The following is a 24,640-nucleotide window of genomic DNA, read 5'->3' on the forward strand; positions in this document are numbered from 1 at the left end:
GCAGCAGCCAAGCTATGACCTGCATGGGATTACATCTTCTCGACCTGTGACATTCAGGAGCAAGAGGTTTCTTTAGCTGATGGATCAATAGATTTGGAGTGTATGGAAAATACAAGTATCATAGCCCGGCCAAAGCTTTTTGTGGAGCTGAGGTCAGCCTGCTTTTGTGAAGTGCTCAGCCGGACTGACAAGAAAGCTATATGAGAACAACCAATAGCAGAGTCGGAAAGACTTCAGACACGTTATCTTGTTTTCCACTTACCGTTTAGGTTAAGTTTTGACAGTTGTGGTTACACTACCATGTACAAATCTACCCAGTGATACTTTTGCTCTGAAAAGACCTATCAGATGACAGAGTCCTTGCTCCTCCATTTGCAAGTGGTAAAGTATCTACTCGATTCGTCTCTTGATGGCAGATGAGTGAGACAGAGAACAGTATGGCAGCTGATGTCCTTTGAAGGAGGAGGTAGTTGCTGGTGTTGTGTTCTGCCCTAATTTAGAGAAGATGGCGTTCCATTGACATCTTCTGTGATTTCCTCTGACCAGCACACCATTCATGTCTTCTGCTTGCTAAGCAAGAGGCATCTGTATTCTTTGCCTACATTTTGGGAAGGCACATTATAGGACACATGCAGTTGATGTCTGATTTAGACGATGACTGTAGTCAGCCTGTGCACGCTCAGAGCATAGTCTAGCATGCATCTATTGCAAAGTCCATAAATTCAATGGGATCGAGGCCAATTTTTGATGGAGTTTTAACTCTGAAGGCCAGTGGAGCCCAACGCTGTTCTAGTAAACCCAACCTTCTGGCTAGTTGCAGTTTTGCAGTATGATTTTCAAGCCTAAGATATAAAACAGCCTAGAGTGATTATAAAGAAAAAAATAATCCTTAGAACACCAATGAGATCATCTTCACGTTAGCTAATCAGTTGAGATAAAAGTACCACTTGAGAGACACTGTGGTGACTGCTGGCATTTTAACAATGGGGTTGAGAAGCCAAAGTGCAGATTTGGCATTGATAATGGCTGTAGGGTACAGCCGCAATCGATCTTGCATATAAAGGGAAAAAATGGGGATCTATTATCTCGCGACAGAACACATACGAAAGCCAAAAGGCAGTCTGAATAATGTGGCAACTGGGAATAAGGATGCTCAGGGTATATATGCACCACCCAGATTATTCTAGTCAAGAGGCTCGGTGCCTCAGGGCAACACAAATATACGCCATGAACAGACCACGTGGACGGCTGACCACTCACAGGAGAACCGCTGGTCCATGCAAGGCCCTGGATGAATGCAATCAGACAGCTCTGGTCCTGTTTGACCCTTCCAGCCTCATCCACCTTGCCCCTATCCCAGCCGTGACTCACTTTCCCAGCTCCACAGCCCATTCTCGTTTCCTTGGCAATTCACACCTGAGACTTCTATCTCAGTTGCCTTTCCTGGACAGTCTCCATTTCTCCCATCTACTCTTCTCAGTTGTATTAATACTCAGGCACAATCTTCCTTCCTGGGTTCTTCATTACTGTCAGCCCCTCCATCCAATCCTTGGCCTATGCCCGATTTTTCCAACCTGCTCTCCAGCTTCCTGGCAGGATTTTTGGGCAGCCCTTGCCATTTATTTGCCCACTGGTCATCAGTTCAGCTCTCCCCACCACACAGATCCATCTTCATCTCTGTCTCTAACACTGTTATTCTTCTCCCATAACCACTGTCTTCCCAAAATGTTATCATCTGTTCCCAGCCTCCTTCTCTGACCAATGTGGAACCTGTTCCCAGTCTCCCAGTCTGCTTATTCAGTTAATTCCAGCCCACGCTTCCCACCTCTGGGACATGAGGTACGATTAGCCTCTCCTTCAATTCCTATTCATATACTCCCTGTATTCAGTCCCAAACCTCTTCCCATCTACCTCTGTGTTGCTTTTACCCTCACATCAGAGAGCTTCCTCCCCTGTTGTGTCTGGTACCACTGAGACCACAGAAAGCCCACTCTCTGCTCTCAGTGATGTGACCAGGAGCAGCCGGGGACAGCAGTGAGAGGAAAAGCCCTTCCGAGCACCTGTAGGCATGGGCTGAAGCATGCTCAGCCACTGTGTGGACTGGCCCATGCGCAGGCCTGTCACACGTTGGAGATGAGAGGTTGAGGCGTGCTCCGTCACTCTGGGGGGATGATGCATAAGCAGTCTGGGCAGCCCTGGGAGCTGAGAGAGGCTGGAGCATGCTCAGTGAGGGTCACGTGTTCAGAGATTTTAGCTGTTAAATCAAAGAATTCTCTGCTGAGCATGAGCAACCTGTGATTTTCCAAAGTTACAGCTTGGCCAAAAAGAGCAGATTTCTCTGAGATGGCAGAGACCACCCTCCCCCTTTCCCAAGGCATCAAGTCTCTGCTCAAATGCAGAGAAGCACCCAGGGTTTTGAGAAGTTCTCACAAATGTTTTACCGTAACAAAAACCCACGGCTCAACCTGGTTCTGTGAAACAGTAAATGAACCAGACTCGCTTACTCCCACCCTCCCAGATTTAGCCTAAAGCAATTCCCCTGTATGCAAGCTTTCAGCCTGAGTAGCCAATATTTCATAGCTGCAAGTCCACGACAGAAAACTGGAATTTGTAATAGGAAGTATCAGCTAACGTTAAGAAATGTTACCAGTTTGATATATAATACCCGCTTTGACAACAGCCTTGGAAAACCACATATTGTTTCTAAAGGCTTCCCAAAACCAAAGACTATATTCACACATACTTATTAGGAATAACTAGATCACCAGGGTTAGATGTTGCAACGCTGTTTAATTGAATTATCCACCTTTGTAATGTTTTCAAACAAAACTCTGGAGAAAGCACAGAAACTTTGGTTTGGAAAGACCACTATCCACAAGCAATAGATGTTTGCTCAGAAACACTACTCCATTCTATTACAATACATACAGAGTTGGGGCGAGAGTGGGTTCTCTCTCTGCTGAATGAAGCAGCTTAGAGTAACATTCCCTTACAATTTATGTGGGTCCCAAGCCTACACATCTAGCAATTTTCTTGCCTGGTTGACTACACATTTTATTTTTTCTAAAACAAAGTGTAGGCCCACACATAATCTGCCCTTACCATATTAATGATTTAAATTAAACTGCACTTACTAGCCAGAGGCAGAGCCAAGCTACACACTGTTCTAGTTCAGACAATAGGTAAACAGTGCTGCGCTGTATGTTATAAAAAGATGACCATAACTCAGTCTGCACTACCAAAGTGCTGTTGACAATTTATTACTACACCTACACTACCACAGCTCAGAACAAGCATCTCTAAATGTTTATCCTAGAAACTCCTTTGAATGCTATGGATCCCTGTGGAGTGGGAAAAGGAAAAAATTATTCGTCCCGAGACTGAAGGTCAGCAGAGTTATTATGCAGCATGTCATTCAGTTATGTTAGTGCGATTTCCAAAACCCACAAAATATGGTTTCATCTTGCGATACCCAGACATCCAGAAGTCTGTAGACAACTTCTAAGCAATCCACAAATGATGACAAAATAAAGAAAACACACCTTGCTATAGAGAAATTAATATTTATGACATTCCTGAAGAGGTCTGAACCTCTGCTAGAAAACATACAGAGGCCTACCAACAAAAAAAAGGTTGAAAATCCCTGTGGTAGAGCAGGGAGCTACAAGAGCTGTGAATCCTCCACCTCTGCCTTCCCCCCTAACTCCCTGCAGCATCCATGCCGAGTAGCACTCCACGCTGCCCAGCTGAACAAGCTCTGCAAGGCACGGACTTCCCCAGTACAACACCAGCTCCACAGAGAGAGATTTTCTGCAGTTACAAGACTTCATTTTTAATGTATGAAATGGATTGTGCAAATATGAATATATCTATGTTTTTAATGAAGTGAAAGATCTTCTCCAAAATCACTTACAGAACTGATCTTTCTCTAGGATGAAAATATATTAATATAAATGTATTTGCTCTTACACAGTAAAAAATAAAATCAAACGAGAGATGCTCAGCATCTTGGATTTTGAACCTACTTTTCAGTGGTGTTTCGTTTTCTTTTAAAACCAGCTCCTTTTCTGAACTTATCTCTTGAAGGAACTGGGGGTGAGTATGAATGCAATCTTAAACATTTGTTTACATTTCTTCCACACAAGCTATACTTTTTCACTCCAACTCTAGAAGTAGCCTCGGGGAGGGGAGGAATCAATTCTTATCCTGCAACAAATCGGCAAAAACGTGACCGTTTCTGTAACATACTATTAGGCATCACCAGAAATTTAATTTATTAGTAGTGAAATTATCACTAGTTCAGATTTTCTCCACACCTGTGAAAGGAAACAGTGCTTTTATTGTCTGGTAGTGAGAACAGGTTTTCACGTGTAAAAAAGACAGCAATGCTTGCATAAAGACCAACATGCTATTACACGGACAACCAGGCTCCATGCAAGCTTCTTCCACACCACTTTGGTGACAAACTGCTCCTGAAACACAGCCCGTTCAACTAACTTCATCCGGACTTGGACTCCTCACAGATTCTCTAATGCACCTCAGTCTTGATCTGTAACACCTGAACCAGAATCCTCTCTCCACCAGGCGCTGTAACAATTTGCTAAAGTGCTGTTTTCCACAACTAAATAAGAAACTGAGCAGATATGATCGTAGGACAGTCTGAAATATTGCAATACATCACAGTATATTGCAGTATATTGTATCACGATCTGACACCTGCCCCTTTCCTCTGAGGTCAGTTTCAGAACGGAAGGGAAAAGAAAACTTGGGGTATGTGGGAAGATTTAAACCCTGAAAGAGTTTCTTTATAAACTTAGGCGAGCCAAAAGGATTTTTAAAATACAAATTAACAACCTCCATATTTCATAACACTTTGACACTGTTCTGCAAGGGCAAACACAGCCAGCGAAACAGAGTTTGTACATCTATTGAGCTTTTTAAGTGAACATGGTGGGTTTGCTTTTTTCTCCTCCTGTTATTCACATCCTGGTGTATCAAATGCCTAATTTACATCAGTTTCCTCTTGGGCAGAAACTACCTAGATGTGACTCCTCACCCTGCAAAGCAATAAAAAGTTCTACCTAGTGACCAAGCATAGTGCCTCTAAAGGAGAAAATTTCCATCCTCAGCCTCTTCAAGAAGCAAATTAATCTCTTCAGCATTTTAAGCAAATTTCAACAAATCCTGCACTTGCAGAGCCTGATTTTCAGAAGTGCTGAACTCGTTCATATCCCATCCCATGGATATCCCTGGCTTCTGTGTGTGATCAGCACTTCCAGGATCAGGTTCTTGGTTTACCTGCTAGGTACTCTATGACGGCTGCCATGTAAACTGGTGCTCCAACACCTATCCGGTACTTGTATGTTCCTTTCTTTAAGTAGCGCATCATTCTCCCCACAGGGAAAATAACACCCGCCCTGCTTGAGCGTGAGAGTTTGGACATTTTCTTCTTCCCGCTTCGGCCCGACATCTTGCAGCTTTGTGCTGTTCAATTTGCTGGTGATTCTTATCCCCTTGCTCCAATCCAAAAGCTGCAAGAGAAGAGAAACGGAATTAGTGTTCAGCACGTGAAAAACATCTTTATATGCTATCTTGTTCTCCCAGAAGAAAAAGTCCAAACCTATTCTCAATACCTGGTAAAGTTGAGGCATTATTAATTAAAAGTTGGATAACTGGAACATAGCTTTGCTTTTGACTATTGCACTGTCGATGTGGCAATATCGCAGAAAAAGTGGTTTGGAGAATATTAAAAAAAATATATATCAAATGCACATTAAAAGAATCTTTTAAAAAAAAAACCCAAACAAACAGAAACAAATCACACCAAGGCAGACATCTGCAGCATGAAAGATTTCCATGCTGATAAGTTTAGCAAGTTATAAACAGCTGAGAAGTACTGGCATAATGAATAGCGTTAAACAAGCTGAAAAGCAGTTACTGGTGCCACCTGTTAAGCAGAGGAAGCTGTACTGCTTGCACAGGAGAAGATAAAACCTACCAACACACACACTACTTCTTCACAGGTCTCCGAGATGGGGAATTTCACATGCATGGCTGAAGAGGAGAAGCAGGCAAGCAGCTATGCTTCAAGCACCTCCCCTCGCGCTGCTCTGGCCTCAGGAACTGAGCCCCGGGGACCAGCTCACAGGCTTCACCTCTTTCATAATTCTCCCCTGATCATCTTCACAGCCACAGGACTCCTGGGAGTCCCAGAACTCTTGCTCCACAGAGCTAAGGGGAGGTCTTTAATCTCTCATCTTAAAAGGACAGGCTACTAGGCTTTTCTGTCCATCAAGCTCCCTGAAGATGCCTTTTTTTCCCTGCATTACATTAAGAGCCAATCTAGACTATACATAGGAGCAAAGAATGCAAATCTCATTTTCTCTCTGTTTTTCTGGCATCAGTGAGGTTGTGGGTAAACGGACGACAAATCCCAGCATCAGCCAGTCCAAAGTGTGCATGCAGTCATAGTTAAACCCCTAGTTTTCACTCTCAGTCACAAAATGGGGAAGTTTTAACTCTGTGTCCAAAAATGGTTTTTAACTCCATTTTGATATCTGCCCTGGGGCCTAATTATGATCCTGGCTACAACACAATAGATCAAGATTCACTCCTCTGGAATAAACGAAGAGCTTGTCTGCCACAGATGGTACTTCTGTCAATGAAGGCATAGCTACTTAATTCCCAGTATTCATTTCCCTCAGTGAAACAAGGAAAGAAAAGGAGGGAGATAATATGAAAAATATTATGACTTTAGGTGATACTGTTTAAATTTATCACAATCTGCACTCTAAATAGCTTTCAAAAAAAAAAAAGTAATTTGAGACCACTGAAAGCCCTTGGGAACAGTCAACATCCATCCGAGGAGGGCACAGAAATTTGTGCGTCACTCTTAGCCTGCTTATTACAAATCAAGCGCATACACAAAGAGGGTCACCTGTCCCATAGGAAGCCACACATTGACAGAAACCAGCCCATCTGTAACAGCCAAATTCAAGGATGGGTTTCTACAATAACCTAACTTGAACGCTGGTTTCATTAGGATATCAAAGAAATAAAATCACCACAGAGTCTGCAGGGATCTACAAAACCCTGGCATATCCTTGTCTATCAGCTAGATAATTTTTTCTTTCTGTGTGCAATATATTACATGGGCATAATAACAAAAGTTGGGGAAAGATTAAAACAGTAAACCAATCGGACACAGACACCTCAAAATTGATGCTGCTCATCATCCTACTCTACTTTCCTTGGGAACTGCCAGCCCAGAAACACAAGTGGTGGTAAAAGAGCTCCTAAACTGCTGCTTGCAAGTGCAGATTAAAGGCAATGGCCGCTTCAAACAGATACAAGTGGAAAAAATTCCCAAGCAATACATTAATTGCATCGATGCAGGAGTAACCAGTCCTGGAGGTCAGGGAACAACTGCTAGGAAGCAGCTCCACTGATCAGGACCACCAGGTTACAGGGCAGAGGGGCACAGGGAAAGAGCTGTTGTGAAAAGGCAAATCTTGTGTCAAGGTATATAAGCAAGAGGACAGCTAGCATTGCTGAGGAGCTGCTTCAGGCATGCAGAGCAACAAGAATCCAGAAGAGGGTGATAAGAATGGATGTTGGACACAAGCTAAAACGGAAGGCAATAAGAAGTGGGGAGGCATGATAATGGTCTTTAAAGACATAAAGGCTACTTTGAAGGTGGAGGGAGTAAGTGTTCCCTATGAAAAGTGGCAGGAGAAAAGCAGGACTCTTACAAAAGCTGTGTAGCTGGGAAGAGAGCGGAGCACTGGACTGTCAGGTGGGAAGGTGGCAGAATCTTCCTGCCAGGGCAACGTTAAAACGGTTAAAGAGCATAGGTCAGAAGTGGCACTGGCAGCGTTGGATCTGCCTTGGGACAGAAGGCCCGACAAGGTGATCTCTCGAGGTCCCTTCCTCCAGTCTTCTTGCTCAGTGAAATTTGCGATTTGTGACAAACCCTTTATAAGCTTCCAATTCCATATTATGCTACCGATTAACCTTTATAAAGCGTTCCTTTCAGTTTGCGATAACTGACATCCAAATTACTGAATAAACGTAGGCTGGGAATTAAGTTTCTAGCCATCAGAGGAGAGAACTTCTGGAACAGCCTTCTCTCACGAGTAATATGAGCAACAATAACTCATTTTAAGGGGGAACTTAATAAATGTATGCACTAGGCTATGATCTGATTCCTGCAATACCAGCAGGACAGTTTCATCACCCGAGAGTTCAGTCCTGCGCTGAAATCCCCACAGCAAGCCATGCTGAAAGAGCACACTACAAGCAATCACGTATCAAAATCATATTAAGGTAACCTCTTGTGTATTTGATCCTGTAGTACCAAATTGCAACTGCATGTAAATCAGTGGGGGGAAAATAAAAGCAAACATCATGAAACTGCATCCACAGAAAATACCATGGTTGCATTTGATCTCTGCAATGGAAAATCAAAACATATTTGTATAACTAAGTACACTGCTCTGGGGCATGCTGTTGCATTATATTAATTTCTGTTTAATTAATCACTTCTGGCTCATTCTTCTGTTGCCTCACTGAACTTTCCACCTCTGTCTCTACCCCTTTATTCTTCCCTTCTGTCTCACAGCAAGTCTCAGCCTTCTTTCCCCTGCTGCCAAGGCAACCTTTGGAATCCCAAAACATTTTTCCAAATACACTGCAGGTAACAGATCAGGTAGGTTTGTGGAATTTTGTGAGAGCCTAGATTTTAAAAAAAAGGTTTCAAAACTCTGCTAACACTGCCTCTCTCTCTCTCTTCTTCACAAGTTACGTGGACCAGGGTATACTGGGGAGTGACATATACACCAGCATGTTCTTGTCTTGTCTCCTATGGGAGAGGATTTTTGGTATGAAAAGCAAGCCACAGCATAGTCACATCTACTAAAAAACAAATCCTGTGGACCTGGACAAAGAAATGTGGTACACTGGGGTTGCCAATAGCTTCCCAGGTCCTCCTTCTTGCCCTTCTTGAAGACTGGAGTGACATTTCTTTTCCTCCAGTCCTCGGGCACCTCTCCTGTCCTCCATGACCTTTCAAAGATGATGGAGAGTGGCTCAGCAAGAACATCCACCAGCTCCTTCAGCACTCGTGGGTGCATCCCATTGAGGCCCACAGATTTGTGAGGATCCAGTTTGCATAGGTGATCTCTGACCCAATCCTTCTCAACTGATGGTAAGTCTTCCTTTCTCCAGATTTTCTCTCTCTCCTCTGGGGGCTGGGATGCCTGAGGGCCAGCCTTAGCAGTAATGACAGAAGCAAAGAAGGCATTCAGTAACTCCACCTTCTCTGCACCCTGTGTCACCAGGGCCCCTTCCTTGTTCAGCGGTGGGCTCACATTCCAAGTAGCCAGTCCCTTTTTCCACATACTGTGAACCTCCCTCTTCCATTTGAGTTTCTCTCAAAGCTCTCTTGCACAGAAGAGCTACGCCTGGTCTGCAGCAAGGCCTCAGGGGTTCGTGCCCTGCCAACTCCCTCCTGCCAAAGGCAGGGGCTTGGTTTACCTCAGAGGATGCACATCAGCTCTGTCCTGACACAGTTATGCAATGCACTCTCCTGAACTGCTCCAAAGCTGCAAAGAGCTACAAGTTAAGTTCTGCTGTCCTAATTGTTCTCTTTCGATGATACAGTTAAGCGTGAAGCAGTTGAAAAGCCCTTCAGTCTACCTACATTAGTTCCCTCACTGCCCGCTGACTCATTGTCTCTATGTTTGCCCCTGTAAACTACAGTTGCCATTAAAAAACACAGCCATGCCATTTATGTGAAGTCCATCCTCGCTGATTTAGAACTGCATCTATATCTGGCTACCATGACATGAGGCTGGGCAATTTAAAGCAATTAATGTTTCCAATCCCTTAACTGGTCACAGCACACTCCTACTCTGCCATGACTCCAACATCCCTGTGTTGCTACGGGGGATTTAGTAGCTACCAGATCTCCCAGAGCTCTCTACAATATAATGAAAATAGGGTAGACTTTTGCAAGCTGGGCCTTCCTCTGTGAATTTAATCTCTTTCAGAGCCCAAAACAAGCAGCACATTCCTTCTGCCTGCTGGGATAAAAACTCTACCTCCTCGCTTCTCTCAGGTGTGTCTGCTGGCCACATGGAGAGTCCCTCCACTACGGACACTACCACCCCGTTTTCTTCCACCATGGTTATCAGCAGAGCATGATGGCTGCTGCACAAGGACACTGGAACAACAGACCGCCCTGGGACATTCCTCCTACTGCTGTGCAATTTGCATCCCACACTACATCCCAACGGATCTAGGATTACCAAAGCAACCTTAAACCGCTTTCCAGTCCTTCCTACATCGATGCTCAGAACAATGAAATCTCATAATCATCTTTAGATGGTAAGGACACATATATCTCAAAAGGTAAGAATAACCTGCAGACACAGAAACAGATTGCGACCTCCAAGCGAGCATGAACTTGAAAAGCTGGCCAGCAAGCAATTTCAGAGATTAACATGTCAAGATCTGGCAAGAATGCACGGAAACATCAGAAAACATCAGAAACCTCAGTGCAGTACAAAATGCCTAAGATATGTCAAATCTAAATTTATCTCCAAAAAAAAAAAAACCATAAAGAGTAAAAGAAAAGAAAGCTTAGTTTGCACAATGTAGTACCCAAACTGCCACAACACTGGTGGAGAAAAGTAAATTCTGGCCATTCCGTTTCACATCGTACACAAGACAGAGGCAAGCTAAGACAACAGCCACACCAAATACAAAATGCACACTAGCAACTAGTTATCACTACATATGTGAGCAACGATTAGGTAAATTCCTGGTCAGATTGAAACAGCTGGCATTGCAGCTTACCCTTCTGGACTTCACAGGTGGCTACAAGTAATCTGGCAGACTAAGATTGAGCACAGCATGCCAGCTACCCTCCCTCAGAGGTTCAGAAGCGAGCATTACAGTTGGTGCTACACCAGAAGCTCCCACAGGCTAAAACACTCGGGCACAGCTGGATGCTGACCTCTGAGGCCAGCTCAGAGAACTAATGCCTGAGTCTTTGCAAGGCGCTGTACTGGAACCATTTCTACTAAACTTATTCCCTGCCTCGGACACCATTTCCAGAGGGCTCACACGTGCTTGGCATCTAGGAGTCTTGACTTACAAATCCTGAGAAAACTTGAAGTCAGCAGGCAAAGACTGAAATTGAGGACATGCAGGACTATCATCAACACACCTGCACTTTCCTCATCTCCAGCTTACGATGTATTTGAACAGTTAGGGGTCAACAAGCAATCCAAAGGCATTTTATCTAGGGGTCAAGTTAGACTGCACATTCATATACGGATGCCACTTTGTGAAAATAACTCCAAAGACCTGAAGCAGAAGTTTGTTACCTGAATAAATTGGTAAGGCATAACCAATCTGCAGACACAGTGCTATTCAGCAGGCAAGCAGTACATCTCCTGGACTCAGCCTACTCCAAACTACTAAACCAAAGAGACACAGAGCGGATTCCTTCTGAAAGAAGCTTCACGGGCATACTGAAGCCAGAAAAACCTGGTGGGGGGTCCTTGCAGAGACACCGTCCCTTCACGGAATGCGGAGGCTGACTCCTGCGGCGCACCTGAGTCGAAACGCCTCGGGATTGACTCAGACTCTTCTTTTGCCCTCACTGAGAGGGCTGCCGAGCCATGGGGGTCCCAACCCGGTGATCGCCATGCCCCTACAGGCACCTCGGACCCGGCAGCCGCGCTGAAGAAAGCGGCCGTTAGCAGCCCCGCCCTCGCGCCCGCCCCGCCATCACCAGGACACACCCGCCTCGCCCACTCCCCTCAGAGAACCGGTGCGCCCGCTGATTGGCCAGCGCGTCTCCCCCACCCCCCCGCGGGGCGTCAGCTGCGGAGCCCGGGCTAGGAGAGAATGCGCCGATTGGCTGTGAGGAAAAATGGGCGGGAGGGTGGGTGGTGGCGCCGCGTGCGCGCTCCGTTGCCGGCCGCGCAGGCGCAGTGAGGCGCGGTGGAGGGGGGGAGTGGCCGTTGGCTTTCCCGCGCAAACGCTTACCCCCCCCCCCCCCCACCAACTCTTCGTCCGTCCGTCCGTCCCCGTCCCCGTCCCCATCCCCCGCCCCCGCGCTCGCTCCCGCCGTCACGGCGTCTTCGCCCGCTGCCAGCGAGGGGTAGAGGTGCCCGCTAACCGCGTTCCCCGGAACGGGAAGTGCCGCGGCTTCGCCTGGAGGGAGGGAGGGGGAGAAGGAGGGCGGCGGCGAGCGCGAGCCGCAGCCCCCAGGGAGGCCTCGCGCGCCCTCCGCCCCCCCCCCCCCCCCCCCCCCCGGGGCCGGCCCCGCGCGCAGCGCCGCCGCCTCGCGCCCCAACCGTCGCCCGCGGCGGTTCCTTCCCACAGCCGCACCCCCCACCTCCCCCCCAACCGCCCCCTTCCCCTGACGGCGGCCGGCCGCTGCCCCCGCCCCGGCCCCGGCCGGTCCCTCCCGGCCCCTCAGCGGAGAAAGGCGGCAGCCAGCGGCGGGAGGAGGAGGTGGGTCGGGCGGGCGGGAGCGGGGAGAGGGAAGGAGAGGAGCGGGCCTCGCCGCCGCCCCGGAGCCCCCGCGCCGCCGCTCCCCTCACCTGCCGGCGCCCGCCGCCGCCTCCTTCTTCTCTTCCCTTCCTCTTTTTTTTTTTTTTTCCCCTCTTTTTCTCCCCCCCTTTCCCCCTCTCCTTGCCCCCCTCTCCTCCCCCCCTTCCCTTCTCAGCTTCCCACCCCCCGCCCGCACCCTCGCTCCGCCTCAGCCGCCGGCTCTCTTCCCGTATTGTATGTTTCAATGGCGATGGCGGCGGCTCCTCTTGAGGGGGGTTGGAAGGGGTTTCCTTCTGCTCCGCATACCGCCTCTAGGAGGAGTCACTGCAGCCCGGGCCTGCAACAACCCCCCTATCGCTGCCGCCCTCCCAGGCATCGCGCCGCTCCTCCTTGCCCGGGCCCCAGGGCTGCTGCTGCTGCCGCCTTCCCACAGGCACCCCCTCCCCGCCTCTGCCATCGCTCCCCACCCCCCCACGCACGCTCAGGAGAGAAAGGGCTCCCCTGGCCCCACTCCCCACGAGCTGCTGGGCTTGGCTTAGTCGGGAGCATAAAGGAAGAAAGCCCGGCTTTCTATCCTTTCCCTGGTCACAGGATGGATGAGTTTGGAGCCCAGGTTTCACGGGAGTCCCAGCTTGACTAATGCTCAATGATAGGTTTTGAGGTCCCTTCTACCCACCCTGCCCGGTTTTTGTTTGGAGGGGAGCCACCCATCCCTATATCCCTTAGGCAAGGTGACTCGCACATCTTGGTATGGTGCATCTGTACCAAATGCTACAGGCATCCCCAAACTGACTTAAAAGGGCCTTAACAAAGAGTACCGGCAGCCCTTTGTGTCTTGTTTCGTTGGCGCGTTCGAGGCATTCACAAGCTTTTCAACTCAGCCACGAGGGCTGCAAACTTAACTTGCTTTGTAAATGAAAGCTGAGGTTTTCCCACCCCCCACCCGCCCCCCGCCCTGCAGTTGCACAGATTCAAGAGATATGAGATATGCAAGAAGTGATTGTATTATGGGTCTCATGGTATGTCTGTTGGCAGCGCCAAATACGTGATCACAGACTGATGCAAACAGAAGAGTGCAGGGCTGCACCTCATAAGCTGATCTCGGGGATATTTTTACATTACATTGGGTATATATTGTTATTCCTGTATAAACACCTTGCATCATCGCACTGATTTCTCTTGAAAGGTATTTGGGGGCTATTGTATCTCGTAGAGCGGTACAATATTAACCCGGACCACTCCAGCTTGTGTGCAGTGTTACTTCAGGAGGGTGGCTGGGAACAACAGAACAGAGTGATAAAGAGGCATCCATGCTTTCAGCTTTCCCTTTGTCACTGTAATTAAAAAAAAATCACAAAGATTCACTGGCTTTCCAGAGTTTGTTTTTGGCTCTGCCAAAGTCAACTTTCGTGTTTGTCTAGAATTGTGTTTGGTAGGGGAAAAAAAGCAATGAAGTATTCCTTCAGGTTATATTAATTGTGGACCACACCATCTGTGGAAGAAAGAGGGCATGAGTGGAGAACCCAGGGTTTTCTCTCTGTGACCCCGGGTGGAGCATTTCACTAACAAGGGCTGTATTTTGACTGTCATTAAAATGGAAATAAAGATACCTTTCCTCTTTTCAAGCATGTCATTCAATGAGTAACAGATCTAACACGTTTCTGTGGATTAATGCTTTGGAGTCTGTTCTCTATCCCTGCTTCTTTTTGAAAACAAGGTCAAAATGCTTTGAAACCCTACGTGTATGAGTTGGAATTATATTACATGTAAGGGGAAGTCTTACTTGGATTTTCCATGTTGAGACTTTGAACTTAGCAAAGGAAAAGTTATCTGTAGAATTTTAAGTGTATTGAGCTGTATTGGGAGGGTATGGGGAATAAGAATATTTTTCAAGTAATAAGCACAAAAATGAAAGACAATTTAAAACCCCTGTGAAAAGGAGGAAGAGGATTTACGTTTTTCTATTTCAAGATACAAATACTGGCATCCAATAATCCCAGCAATCATGCCTGTGGTACATAGCTTTGTTATTAAAAAGAATTTGAGATGAGACAAAGCAAGCATCACAAATTTTTGAAAAAATTCCCACTTTGTTGCAGATTAACATCGAATAGTTCCTGTGTGATAACAGTACAAACGCGTAGGAGGTCTTTAAAGAAATCATGTCTTCTGTATGAAACAAACTTTCAACATTATGACAACTTATTCTGCTTACAGAACCATTTTTTTCTGTTTACAAACAATATTCTTACATCAGGCATATTTTCAGCTTTAATCTGGTGTTTGTCACATCCACCATGTAGGCGTGTGCTGCTTGGATGGATCAGATTAAATAAACTGGTGTAAAGGTGGGGCTCCTCTTCACCTTGGCCTGTCACAGTACCCTGTGGTCATCAGGTGTCACAGCCTTAAAAAAGGCTTTTGTGTTCCCTGAAATAAGAATCTAATTCACTCTATTTCTTCTTTACCACCCACACCAGCTTGCTACCAGTTTTCACATCGCCAGTAAGAACAGCACAGCCCAGGAGTGGTCGTGTCCCTGAGCAAGTCACTGTGCTGCTGGCGGTAGAGCAGGTATGAGAGAAGGGCTCTCCTATTTTGCAGCTGGTTCCTACTATTGCTTACGTTATTTCTGTGGGGATTCCAGCCTGGGAAGAGTTTCTGTGCTTGGGGAAGCAGTGCCTGCACGGAGAAACCCCACATGCTTAGCTGCCCTTGCAGTAGCTAAGGAATGGCCATCGACTCTCAAACTGTAATGCAGCCTCCCCGCAGTATGGGACCGAAGGAAGCGGGAGTGCTGGAGAAGTGTGAGCAAGGAGGAGGTCAAACACCTTCATAGCATACCACTGGTTTTAAATTTTTTTTTAAGGTGTCTGAATTTTAATACCAATTTTCCTGCCTTTGTGGTTTTCAATCGTCCCACTATAAAGTAAATTTCATCTCTATTTCTTTCTCCAGTGGATACAGCTTACCCTTAACCTAAATGTTAACAGCATTACAGGTACATTTTGTGTTCCTTCAAGTATTTCTGGAAGATTCTGAGTTGCTTTGTGAGACAGAATAAACAATTTTTGAGTGGAACAGATAAGAGCAAGGTAGCTTTTGAACAGAGAGTTACCACATGCGAGTTGTTCCGCAGTAACTGCACTGTTGGAACAGCCTGCTTTTTTAGAGCAGCTAAGATACAAGGGGGTTTCTCTCCTGCTCGGAGTTCAGTGTTGAATTCTAAGGCTCCAATGCTCAAAGTGGTAAGCGGCAGGTCACCTAAACTGCATGGTGAGGAACTGGCAGGATGGATACCTTCACAATTTCTGTAATGCAAATTGTGTCTGAAAGTCCAAGATTTTTCGTCACAATAGCTGCATGTTCTGGCCATTTAGATCTAGTCTTTCAGGGAAGAATTGTTACCAAAAACTTGACACCAAAAATTTGCAATGTGGATTAGAAGAGAAGCTTTCCCCAGTCAGCAGGAGTGGAGTCTGCCCTCACTAGGTTGTGCAAAGACCATCTGCCAGTTGACTTCCAAGAGCAAATACAATCTGTTACTCTGTCAAAATACACAACACATCTATTGATAGAGCATTTATAGACTGCTGACTGCCTAACTCTCCAGCTATTGGAAAAAACAGCCTGTTTATGGCACTCTCACTTTTGGACAGAAGCTGTTACATCTCAAACATTGTAATAAATATTTCATAGCTTCAGAACCAGGAGATACGGCTGTATTCTTGCTTAGGCTGGCAGGCATCCAGGGGCATCCTGGCAGTACAGTCATGTCAAGTACTCTGAAAGCTCTGTTTTACAGCTGTATATAATCCTGGGATTCTACCAAATCAATGTAAGCATTGTCAGGATGTTAGGATAATCAAATATGATCAAAGTTGATGTGTGTATATATTAAGCAGTAGATAACAGATGTAATAACCGAGTTCTGCAAATAATCTATACTTTTGTAATGACTTTTTTCCCTCCCATTTTGAGCCATTTTTTAACCCCTCCTCCACCTTCCATACTGATTATGACCTTATTATGCTAGTAGGTTGTGTACACTGATCTTTTCTTCTTACAGAAACCAGAAAAGTTAAATCCTAACTTTTTTGAGAACTCTCTTAGAGAGCTATGTTTTGAATCAGATCATCCCATGTACTTCAGAATTAGACATTTTTGTGTGTGTCAGATTCTGACATGCCATTTAAGGTAGACTGATGGTTAGGATGTCTTCAAAAGTCACAGATTAGCTAATGCATAAGCAAGGAGGAGAGAGGTCTTTCCTGCCCAAACACCAAGTCTAAAAGTTAAATGCTGCTTATTAGCTTTAAAAAAAAAAAATTAAGAGTGTTTTCATCCTTGTTACTTATCCTTAAACACATCAGTGCAAACTGCAGAGTTCCCAGAATCCCAGGTTGGGAGGGACCTCAGGGATCACCTAGTCCAACCTTTCTAGGAAGAGCAGAGTCCAGACAAGATGGCCCAGCACCCTGTCCAGATGACTCTTGAAGGTGCCCAACGTGGCCGAGCCAACCCCTTCCCTGGGGAGATTATTCCAGTGGTGACTGTCCTCACTGTGAAACATTTCCCTCTCGTGTCCAATCGGAATCTCCCCAAGAGCAACTTGTGTCCATCCCCCCTTGTCCTCTCCATGGGACTCCTTGCAAAAAGGGAGTCTCTGTCTTCCTTGTAGCTGCCCCTTAAGTACTGGTACCTGGGGATGAGATCCCCTCTGAGCCTCCTTTTCTCAGGGCTGAACAAACCCAGCTCTCCCAGCCTGTCCTCGTACGCCAGCTGCCCAGTCCTCTGATCATCTTGGTGGCCCCTCTCTGGACCCCTTCCAGCGTGTCCACATCCTTTTTGTACAGCGGGGACCAGAACTGGACACAGCGCTCCAGGTGTGGCCTGGCAAGCGCTGAGTAGAGCGGGATGACGACTTCTTTCTCTCTGCTGGTGATGCCCTTTTTGATGCAACCCAGCATCCTGTTGGCCTGCTTGGCCGCAGCAGACACTGTTCGCTCGTATTGAGCTTCCCTCCACCTGGACCCCCAGAGTTCGTTGTCTTGACTCAATTATTTTTAGTCATATAAGTAAAAATACTAATTTAATACAAATATTTACATAGTCATGGTTATTCACAGTAAGCAAGATTTTTTTCCTCACATGGAGACTTACAAATGTATCTCTCAGAATTATGGGAAAAAAGAATAAGGGAACAAAACGCAGAAAATAACATTGTGTTCACCTGAGTAATACTCTGTAGGATTCCTTTCCACAGCTCAGAAACAACAGCCAGAAATGGGCAGGGTACAGGGAAAATTGTGGTGAGCACACGTGCAAATGGCTTTCCTGAAGAATTAAACAGGTTAGGACTTCTAGCTAAGAAAACTGAGGGGTGATATGAGAAAGGACGCAGCTGATTCTCTTGGCTTGTTGCCCTGTGCCTCCAGAGGAATGCAATTTTGATATTAACTAGTTTAAAAAAAAAAAAAAAAACAAACAAAGGAAAAAACACCAGAAAAACCCCAACAACAACAAAACAAAAAAACTTTTTCAGTTTCTGAGTTTAAGGAAAACTGAATGAAGTGATAAATTTGTGAGTGATGCATTTGGCCACAGATTAATATGATAACCAAGCACCGCCCATCCAAGAGGCAGAAAAGCCTCTGTAACATATGCATATATATATATCTCTGTACCACATGCATTTCTTGAAGCAAATTATTTGCAACAAAATGTTTGTGCTTTTACTATAGCACAGGTTCTTTATTGCAGAAAATGGCACTTCTGATGCAATTACGGTTTGGTTTTGGCATTTGTAGAACTACGTTCCTTTGTTGGAGGAGCGGAGGTGTAGCACTGTGTCACTGCACCGTTCGATCATCCAGCCACTCACCTACCGATCACTCCAGACCTGTACTGCAGGATACTTTCTCAGCAAACTGGCACCTCACGTACAAAACTAGATCATGTTTCCCACTTCTTACGTTTTGTAAAGGGAATTTTTTGTAGTTATGTCTGATCAGTTTTTCCCGTGCTAGTAAAGATGGTTTTCCTGTCATGGTTTAACCCCAGGCAGCAACTCAGCCCACCCAGCCCCTCACTCACTCCCCCCACAGTGAGATGGGGGAGGCAATTGGAAGAGTAAAAGTGAGAAAACTCATAGGTTGAGATGAGTTTAACAACTGAAATAAACCAAAGTACAATAATAGCAAAATAAACCAAAGTAAAACACAAAGCAAGTGATGCACGATACAATTGCTCACCGCCTGCCGACTGATGCCCAGCCTGTCCCCAAGCAGCAATCGCTGCCCCCTGGGCACCCCCCCCCAGTTAATATGCTGAGTACGACATTGTATGGTATGGGGACATCCCTGGGGTCAGTTGGGGTCAGCTGACCTGGCCGTGCCCCCTCCTGCCTTCTTGTGCACCCGGCAGAGCGTGGGAAGCTGGAAAGGCCTTGCTAGTGTAAGCACTGCTTAGCAACAGCTAAAACATCAGTGTGTTATCAGCATTATTCTCATCCTAAATCCAAAACACAGCGCTGTACCGGCTACTAGGAGGAAAATTAACTCTCTCCCAGCCAAAACCAGGACAGGCCCTTTGTGGTTATGCTCTTTGGTATAGTTTGCAGCTCTCAAACGCATTTCCTTTCACCTCTGGTGACAGCCGCAAGCACGCTGTCTTCCTGGCTGGGACCATTAAGTCCGAGTTCTTTTTCAGAGAAACTTCCCGGGACAGGGCAGCACTGCTTGTTTGTCTGCTTTCATCATTGTTCGCCAGTTTGATTTAAAACAGCCAATTTAAATAATTAGAATAACTGACTATTTTTCCCTGCTAACTACAGAGCCTTTGGCAGGGGGAAATATCTCAGAGTGTGACTTCTAAATAAATGAAATGCATTGAAACAGCCTATCTTTGGATCTTATGCCTGTCTGAGGCAGTACGCAGCAAACCTACAAAACTTTTATTTATTGCACAAGTACAAAATTCTACCGCTCTCCCAAGGTATAACAATATACATCCAGGAGCCATCATTTTCATAAAGCAAAAGTGACCTTAAAGCCTTAAGGAATTAGAGAAATCATATGTTTCAAACACAGCCTCCTTTCCAAGTCAGAACATCCAAACACATTCATTTTTCTATCTAACTTAATGCATCTGTCACTGTTAAACATCCAGATCCTCGAGGATTTTGCCTCTTGATCCAAGGCTCATTGTCTCTCTACCCAGAGGAGGTCAGGAGCCAGGCACTTACATTTGCTGTCTGGCAGCTTAAAAGCTAAAGGTTTTTCAGCAAATCACTTTCATTTCAAGGAAGCACCACTATGTCTGTGCACACGATCCCTTTGGGCTAACACAGAAACAAGCCCAGATGTGCAGGAGAGCAGCAATAAGCAGGAGTCTCTAAGCAGAGCGGGGAGGGAGGGAGGCAGGGAGGGAGGGATGTTCCTGGAGCTGTCTCTTTTTCCCCTTTGGCTGCAAAAGGGGCCAAGGGAAACTTCTCCCATGTAGATGTCTGATTTTCAGATATCTAAAGTTAGGTGACAGGAATATATCACCGGGGTAGAGTACAATCACTGTAATAGCTGTCGCAGCATTCGAAGCCAAAGGCACCTTCCCCCTTATTCCCGTGCCCTGCCAAGACCAAGTCACCAGGACAGATCCTGCTGTCGCCAGACCATCTGCCAGAGGCTCAGTCATCTCATTTGGGTTTTTCTCCTCCACATTTGCAGGGATTCTTAGAAACTGAGCAAACATTTTACACTTTACCTATCTAAATAGGGTCCCTTAGCAAATAGCTGCCTACTCTCGGATTTTGAGGTAGGTGTACGCCTTGTTACTGATTCTCTCAATTCTGAGAAAAGAAAGACAATACACAAAGCTGATAATCATGATCATTTCAGCGTGGGCATAACTGGAGAGTCAGCCTCTACTTTTCTCTGGTCTTGGCTCTGTCCCCTCTGTTTGCGCTTGCCCTCTCAGTTCCACAATTCATGTAGCTTTGTGTTCTATGGTTGATTAATGGCACGTCTTAAGGAAGAGCTCCAATAAGGCTATTCACAGAGTGGGAGGGTTCAGGCTGTCTTTCTCCCATGCAGATTCCCCAGTCTCCAGCAATATTGCTCAGCTGAGGTTGCTGCCTTTCCCTCAGCACAGGCACTAGGTGGACTAGGAGGACTCTGCCCTCCATCCAGCTGTATAGTTTCTTAGAGCTGGTGACAACAGTATCTTTGATGCTTCTGTCCCTCTGCCAAATCAGTTGAAACTTGCCACCTAGTTCCACAGTTACTGGGGCTGACCGGCAAACCGCAAATGGCATCACCTCCTTCAGATATTAACCTAAAAACCATCCCTGAATGGAAAGACGATGCGCAAGAGAATTTATGGTTTATTAGTTGCATTAGCTGTAATTTACAAAAAAGGAGAAACTATGTGTAAGTAAACAGGTATTTTTATAAAAGGGAGAAGAAATTATGTACATCATATGTAACAAATGCAAATTGTACTGGAATACGTATGGCACACAAATTTAAATAGAAACGTCACTAAAACATTGACGCAAAGGAGTAAAACTTCAACACGAGGCACAGGGAATTCATCAGGCTCCTGGAAAATGACGGGATGACGCTTTAAATGCAGCGTCACATTTACCATTGCAACACTCATCGAGCCCAAGACGTTTTTTCATTACCTCCTGCCTGGTTTTTCAGCCCTGCTTTGGTTTTCCAGAAGTCTGTTCCCCAAACTAACTTCCTTCTGGAAGCTCTCATTGTTATTCTTGTAATGATGTCGTGAATAGGCCGAGGCATTTAAAATAGCTCTTGCATTGCACTTTTCATCATAATATAAAACAGCACCTCAGAATAAGAGAAGGCCTATTTTCTTTATCTGACAAATAGATGCTCTGAGATTAAATATACAATATATTCATGTTTTGCAAGAAGGTAGAAATGCTTTAAAGGCACTATAATTGAGCAGCAGCTTACATTTACAAAACTGAACTTTATTTACTACTGAGCAGTGATTGAGTGAGTTCTTTAAGCCTACCCCTAGTTTCAAGGGCAGGTGCATTTCACTGAAGTCCCGGGATTAGTTAACAGACAGAGGAAATGGGTAATGGAGGCACAGGTTTTGTTCTGACAAAAATTCATAGGCTACTTCTCACTCCTACAGGTGGAAAGCATTTAACTGAATCCCTTTCCTCGTACATGTTAAGTGTTTATTCCTTTAGTGTCTTTTCAATTTTTATCACACTGAGAAAAGATTTGCTTAAAAACTTAATAGTGGAAAAAATATTTGTAAAGAAAAACAAAATAATGAAAGTATTTCAATTCTGTTGCAATCAGCAACTCCTTATGGCACAGCTATCGCTGCTTTTCTAAAATATTGCTAGAAATGGTTGAGATGGAATTCAGAATTTCCAGGATTAAAAGACAAGAGAGATCAATGTTCTCATATTGCCAAGGAAAAAGTGGAAAAGAAAAATAAAATGCTCCTTTTGGCTGAAGAAGCTCCTACTGAGGTTGCAAAGATTGTGGGAAAGAACAGCCTCTTCATTCTAGCAATTATTTAGTGTGGAATTTTCTTGAAGGCCAAAAAATTCCAAGTAGCTAAACTACATCAAAAAGAGTTGATATAATGTCTATGAATCGGCACAACAACAGTAATAATTAGTGGAAACACAAAAGTATATTACAGCACTTACATTAGTGAACGTCAAATAACATCAAATGTTTAATATACAGACTGAAAAGATCAACATTAAAAATTATATGTAAAAAGTGTATTCAGATTGAAATGTCTCAGTCAATCAGTATTTAAGAGATATGCAGAAACAATGCCCTGTCAAGATTTACTCATAACTCGTAACTTTACTACAGGTATATTAAATATTGTACATTCTATGCCACCAAAGAGAAAAAGTAAAAATCTCTTTTGTAAAACTCAAGGAAACCAGAAATGTAACAACAAATTGCTTCAGAAATCATTCTTCTGTAGGGATCAGGTCATTAATGTTTGACTAGGGTTGGCTGGTGAGCAGGTCTTTGACAGAAAGCATCCAAAGAATTTGGTGTCCAAATTGCACAAAGGTGAGACGCAGGGGCAGTGCCAATGACACAAGCATTCCAGGTGTGGGGAAAATACATCAGGGAGGTGGTTTTCTCTTGCTGGGGGGGCTCTGAATGCTGGGGGGGCATCCACCTGGCACCCTGCAGCTTTCTTGGTAGGGCTGCTTCACCTGCATGGGGGATGCTCTGCCACCCGCCTCGCAAGCCAGGGCACTGAGAGCGATGCCTCCAAGCGGCTCAGCGCCGGGTAGGCATGCTCTAGAGGTTGCAGGCCGTGGCCTGGCACGTCTGCACTGGCACCACATTCCTGATGGAAGGTGCACGTCTAAAGCAAACCTCTTGATCGTGCCCGCACGCTGCACTTTGGCTCAGCGCAAAACAGTCTCTGCGCTAACTGGATTCCCGCTAGATGAAACTGACCCAGAAAGTGCGCTCCAGCAGCACACCTCACATGCCTGAGCCACTAATAGCGGCCAGTCTCTAGGCCAGACTAGAGCAGTCAAAAATTAATCCTCCTGAAATAAGAGCCCAGGGCACCTGCAAGCTTTCCCCATAAATCAGAAGCTCCCCTCCCGTTACGGTGCTGTTCAACACCTGGAGTCAATTTTGCATCTCTAAGAGCTACGAGAAGGTTGTGGAGTCAGGCCATTCCACCCTGCCTCACAGGGTGGCCTCAGTCCTCCTTTTACTGGGGGGCACACACGACATGACAGTGCTCTGCCCCAATTTACCCCATCTTTAGATTTAAAATGGCGAGGGAAAAGAAGGTATAATAGAGTAATCCTGTTTGGTTAGGGAAGCGGAAGGAGTGACTGAGGGTAAGTGCACACTGCAGCTGAGAAGCAGCCTCTCTGCTGCGGTGCCTGGTTTGCTGCTTCTGCTCCACCTCCCTCCGTGCTCGCTTGGGTACCTCTGCACTTCTGTGGCAGTGCTGGCGTAAGCGTTCCCGTTTGCCCTCTCACTTCAGGTGCTCTGTTGTTTCGAGGGGCTGTTTTTCAAGGCAGGTCAGTTCTCAGCAGGGTCATCCTGTGACCACACAGATAGCTCTGTTGGCACAGCCAAGGGCGTGGTGTGGAGAAGGTTATGAATGAATGGGTAGGGACCAGGCTTGGAGAAGGAGCCTGCTTATGGTGGCCTACCCGGTCTCACTGCCAAATAGCAGTGTCTCCTTTTCATTGATATAATACTGCTGCAGAAAAAAAGGCTGTGGAACTTAGGTAGGCAGCACGCTTCCTTTCGAATACTCCCCAAAAGGGTGAAACGGCTTGGTCTGTGGCACTGCTGGCGGTGTGCACCATCAGGGTAAAAACAAATCTTTGCAGGAGAGTAGAAAGGAAGATTTGCTGAAGCAATATTTTGAAACATTACTGTGGGAAAACAATGGAATTATCGCAAAGTGGAATTTCACACTCCCAGCAAACTCCCACCAGAGACAACGGACTGACAAATGGCGTGCAATGGAAAGCAAGAATACGAGTTCCGCTCCACAAGCTTCACAACCAGTCCTCCCATACCTACCTAAATACCTCTAACCTACTAAACTCTGTGTGACAGCAGTTCAAAGTCATGTTCTGCAGCAAAAAAAAAAGTTTAGTGGGTTTTTCTTAAAAAAATAAATCTGCAATATTCTGACTAATTCTGAGTCTCTTTAAAAAAGAACAAATTTACTTAATAAGCTCAACAAGAAAACAAACTCATAAGAAAGCTATAAAGCTAACCGGTCTTGCTGCCTAGCATTTTAAACAGTAGAAGCTTTACAGTCAACTCCAAAAACTATCAACAAACACCTGCAATCTTCATTCACGTTTTGCCATGATGTTTTCATCAGGTCAAAATGTTTGACAGAGAAGGGGTACAAGAAGGGAGGAAGTACAGCAGGAAGGATAGATAATAAAAGTGGGTGTAAAAATGATCAAACTGTGACTAACAGAAATTTTCTGAAGATATGGAAGAGAAAGTAGCCATTTTGTCTGGGACAAAGACATCTGGAAGCAATAGGGACAAAACCAGGG

At 45.5% G+C, this 24,640-nt stretch overlaps 1 protein-coding gene and 1 long non-coding RNA gene across 10 annotated transcripts in view; one reads left to right on the forward strand and one right to left on the reverse strand.

Moving 5' to 3' along the window:
• MACROH2A2 (macroH2A.2 histone) overlaps positions 1-12,906 on the reverse strand; it is a 28,640-nt gene extending 15,734 nt beyond the window's left edge. The window contains exons 1-3 of one of the 5 annotated variants that reach the window (XM_075109470.1): positions 11,621-11,748; positions 11,391-11,483; positions 5,299-5,531 (exon numbers count right to left, since the gene is read on the reverse strand). In XM_075109470.1, the coding sequence (XP_074965571.1) occupies positions 5,299-5,470 (172 nt within the window). In that variant the 5' untranslated portion in view covers positions 5,471-5,531; positions 11,391-11,483; positions 11,621-11,748. Of the gene's footprint in view, positions 1-5,298; positions 5,532-8,935; positions 9,261-11,390; positions 11,484-11,620; positions 11,749-12,617 lie in introns of those variants that run through there. The other 4 variants (XM_075109469.1, XM_075109468.1, XM_075109471.1 and 1 more) reach the window with 4 other exon arrangements.
• A 1,866-nt stretch (positions 12,907-14,772) lies between these two features.
• The window catches only part of LOC142064456 (uncharacterized), an 80,111-nt gene continuing 70,243 nt past the window's right edge, over positions 14,773-24,640 (forward strand). For 4 of the 5 annotated variants that reach the window (XR_012663111.1, XR_012663110.1, XR_012663112.1 and 1 more), the window contains exon 1: positions 14,773-15,141. This is a non-coding gene — a long non-coding RNA (uncharacterized LOC142064456). The remainder of the gene's footprint in view (positions 15,142-24,640) is intronic. The other variant, XR_012663114.1, reaches the window with a different exon arrangement.

The sequence above is a fragment of the Phalacrocorax aristotelis genome, chromosome 14 (assembly GCF_949628215.1).
Source record: "Phalacrocorax aristotelis chromosome 14, bGulAri2.1, whole genome shotgun sequence".
Classification (NCBI taxonomy): domain Eukaryota; kingdom Metazoa; phylum Chordata; class Aves; order Suliformes; family Phalacrocoracidae; genus Phalacrocorax; species Phalacrocorax aristotelis.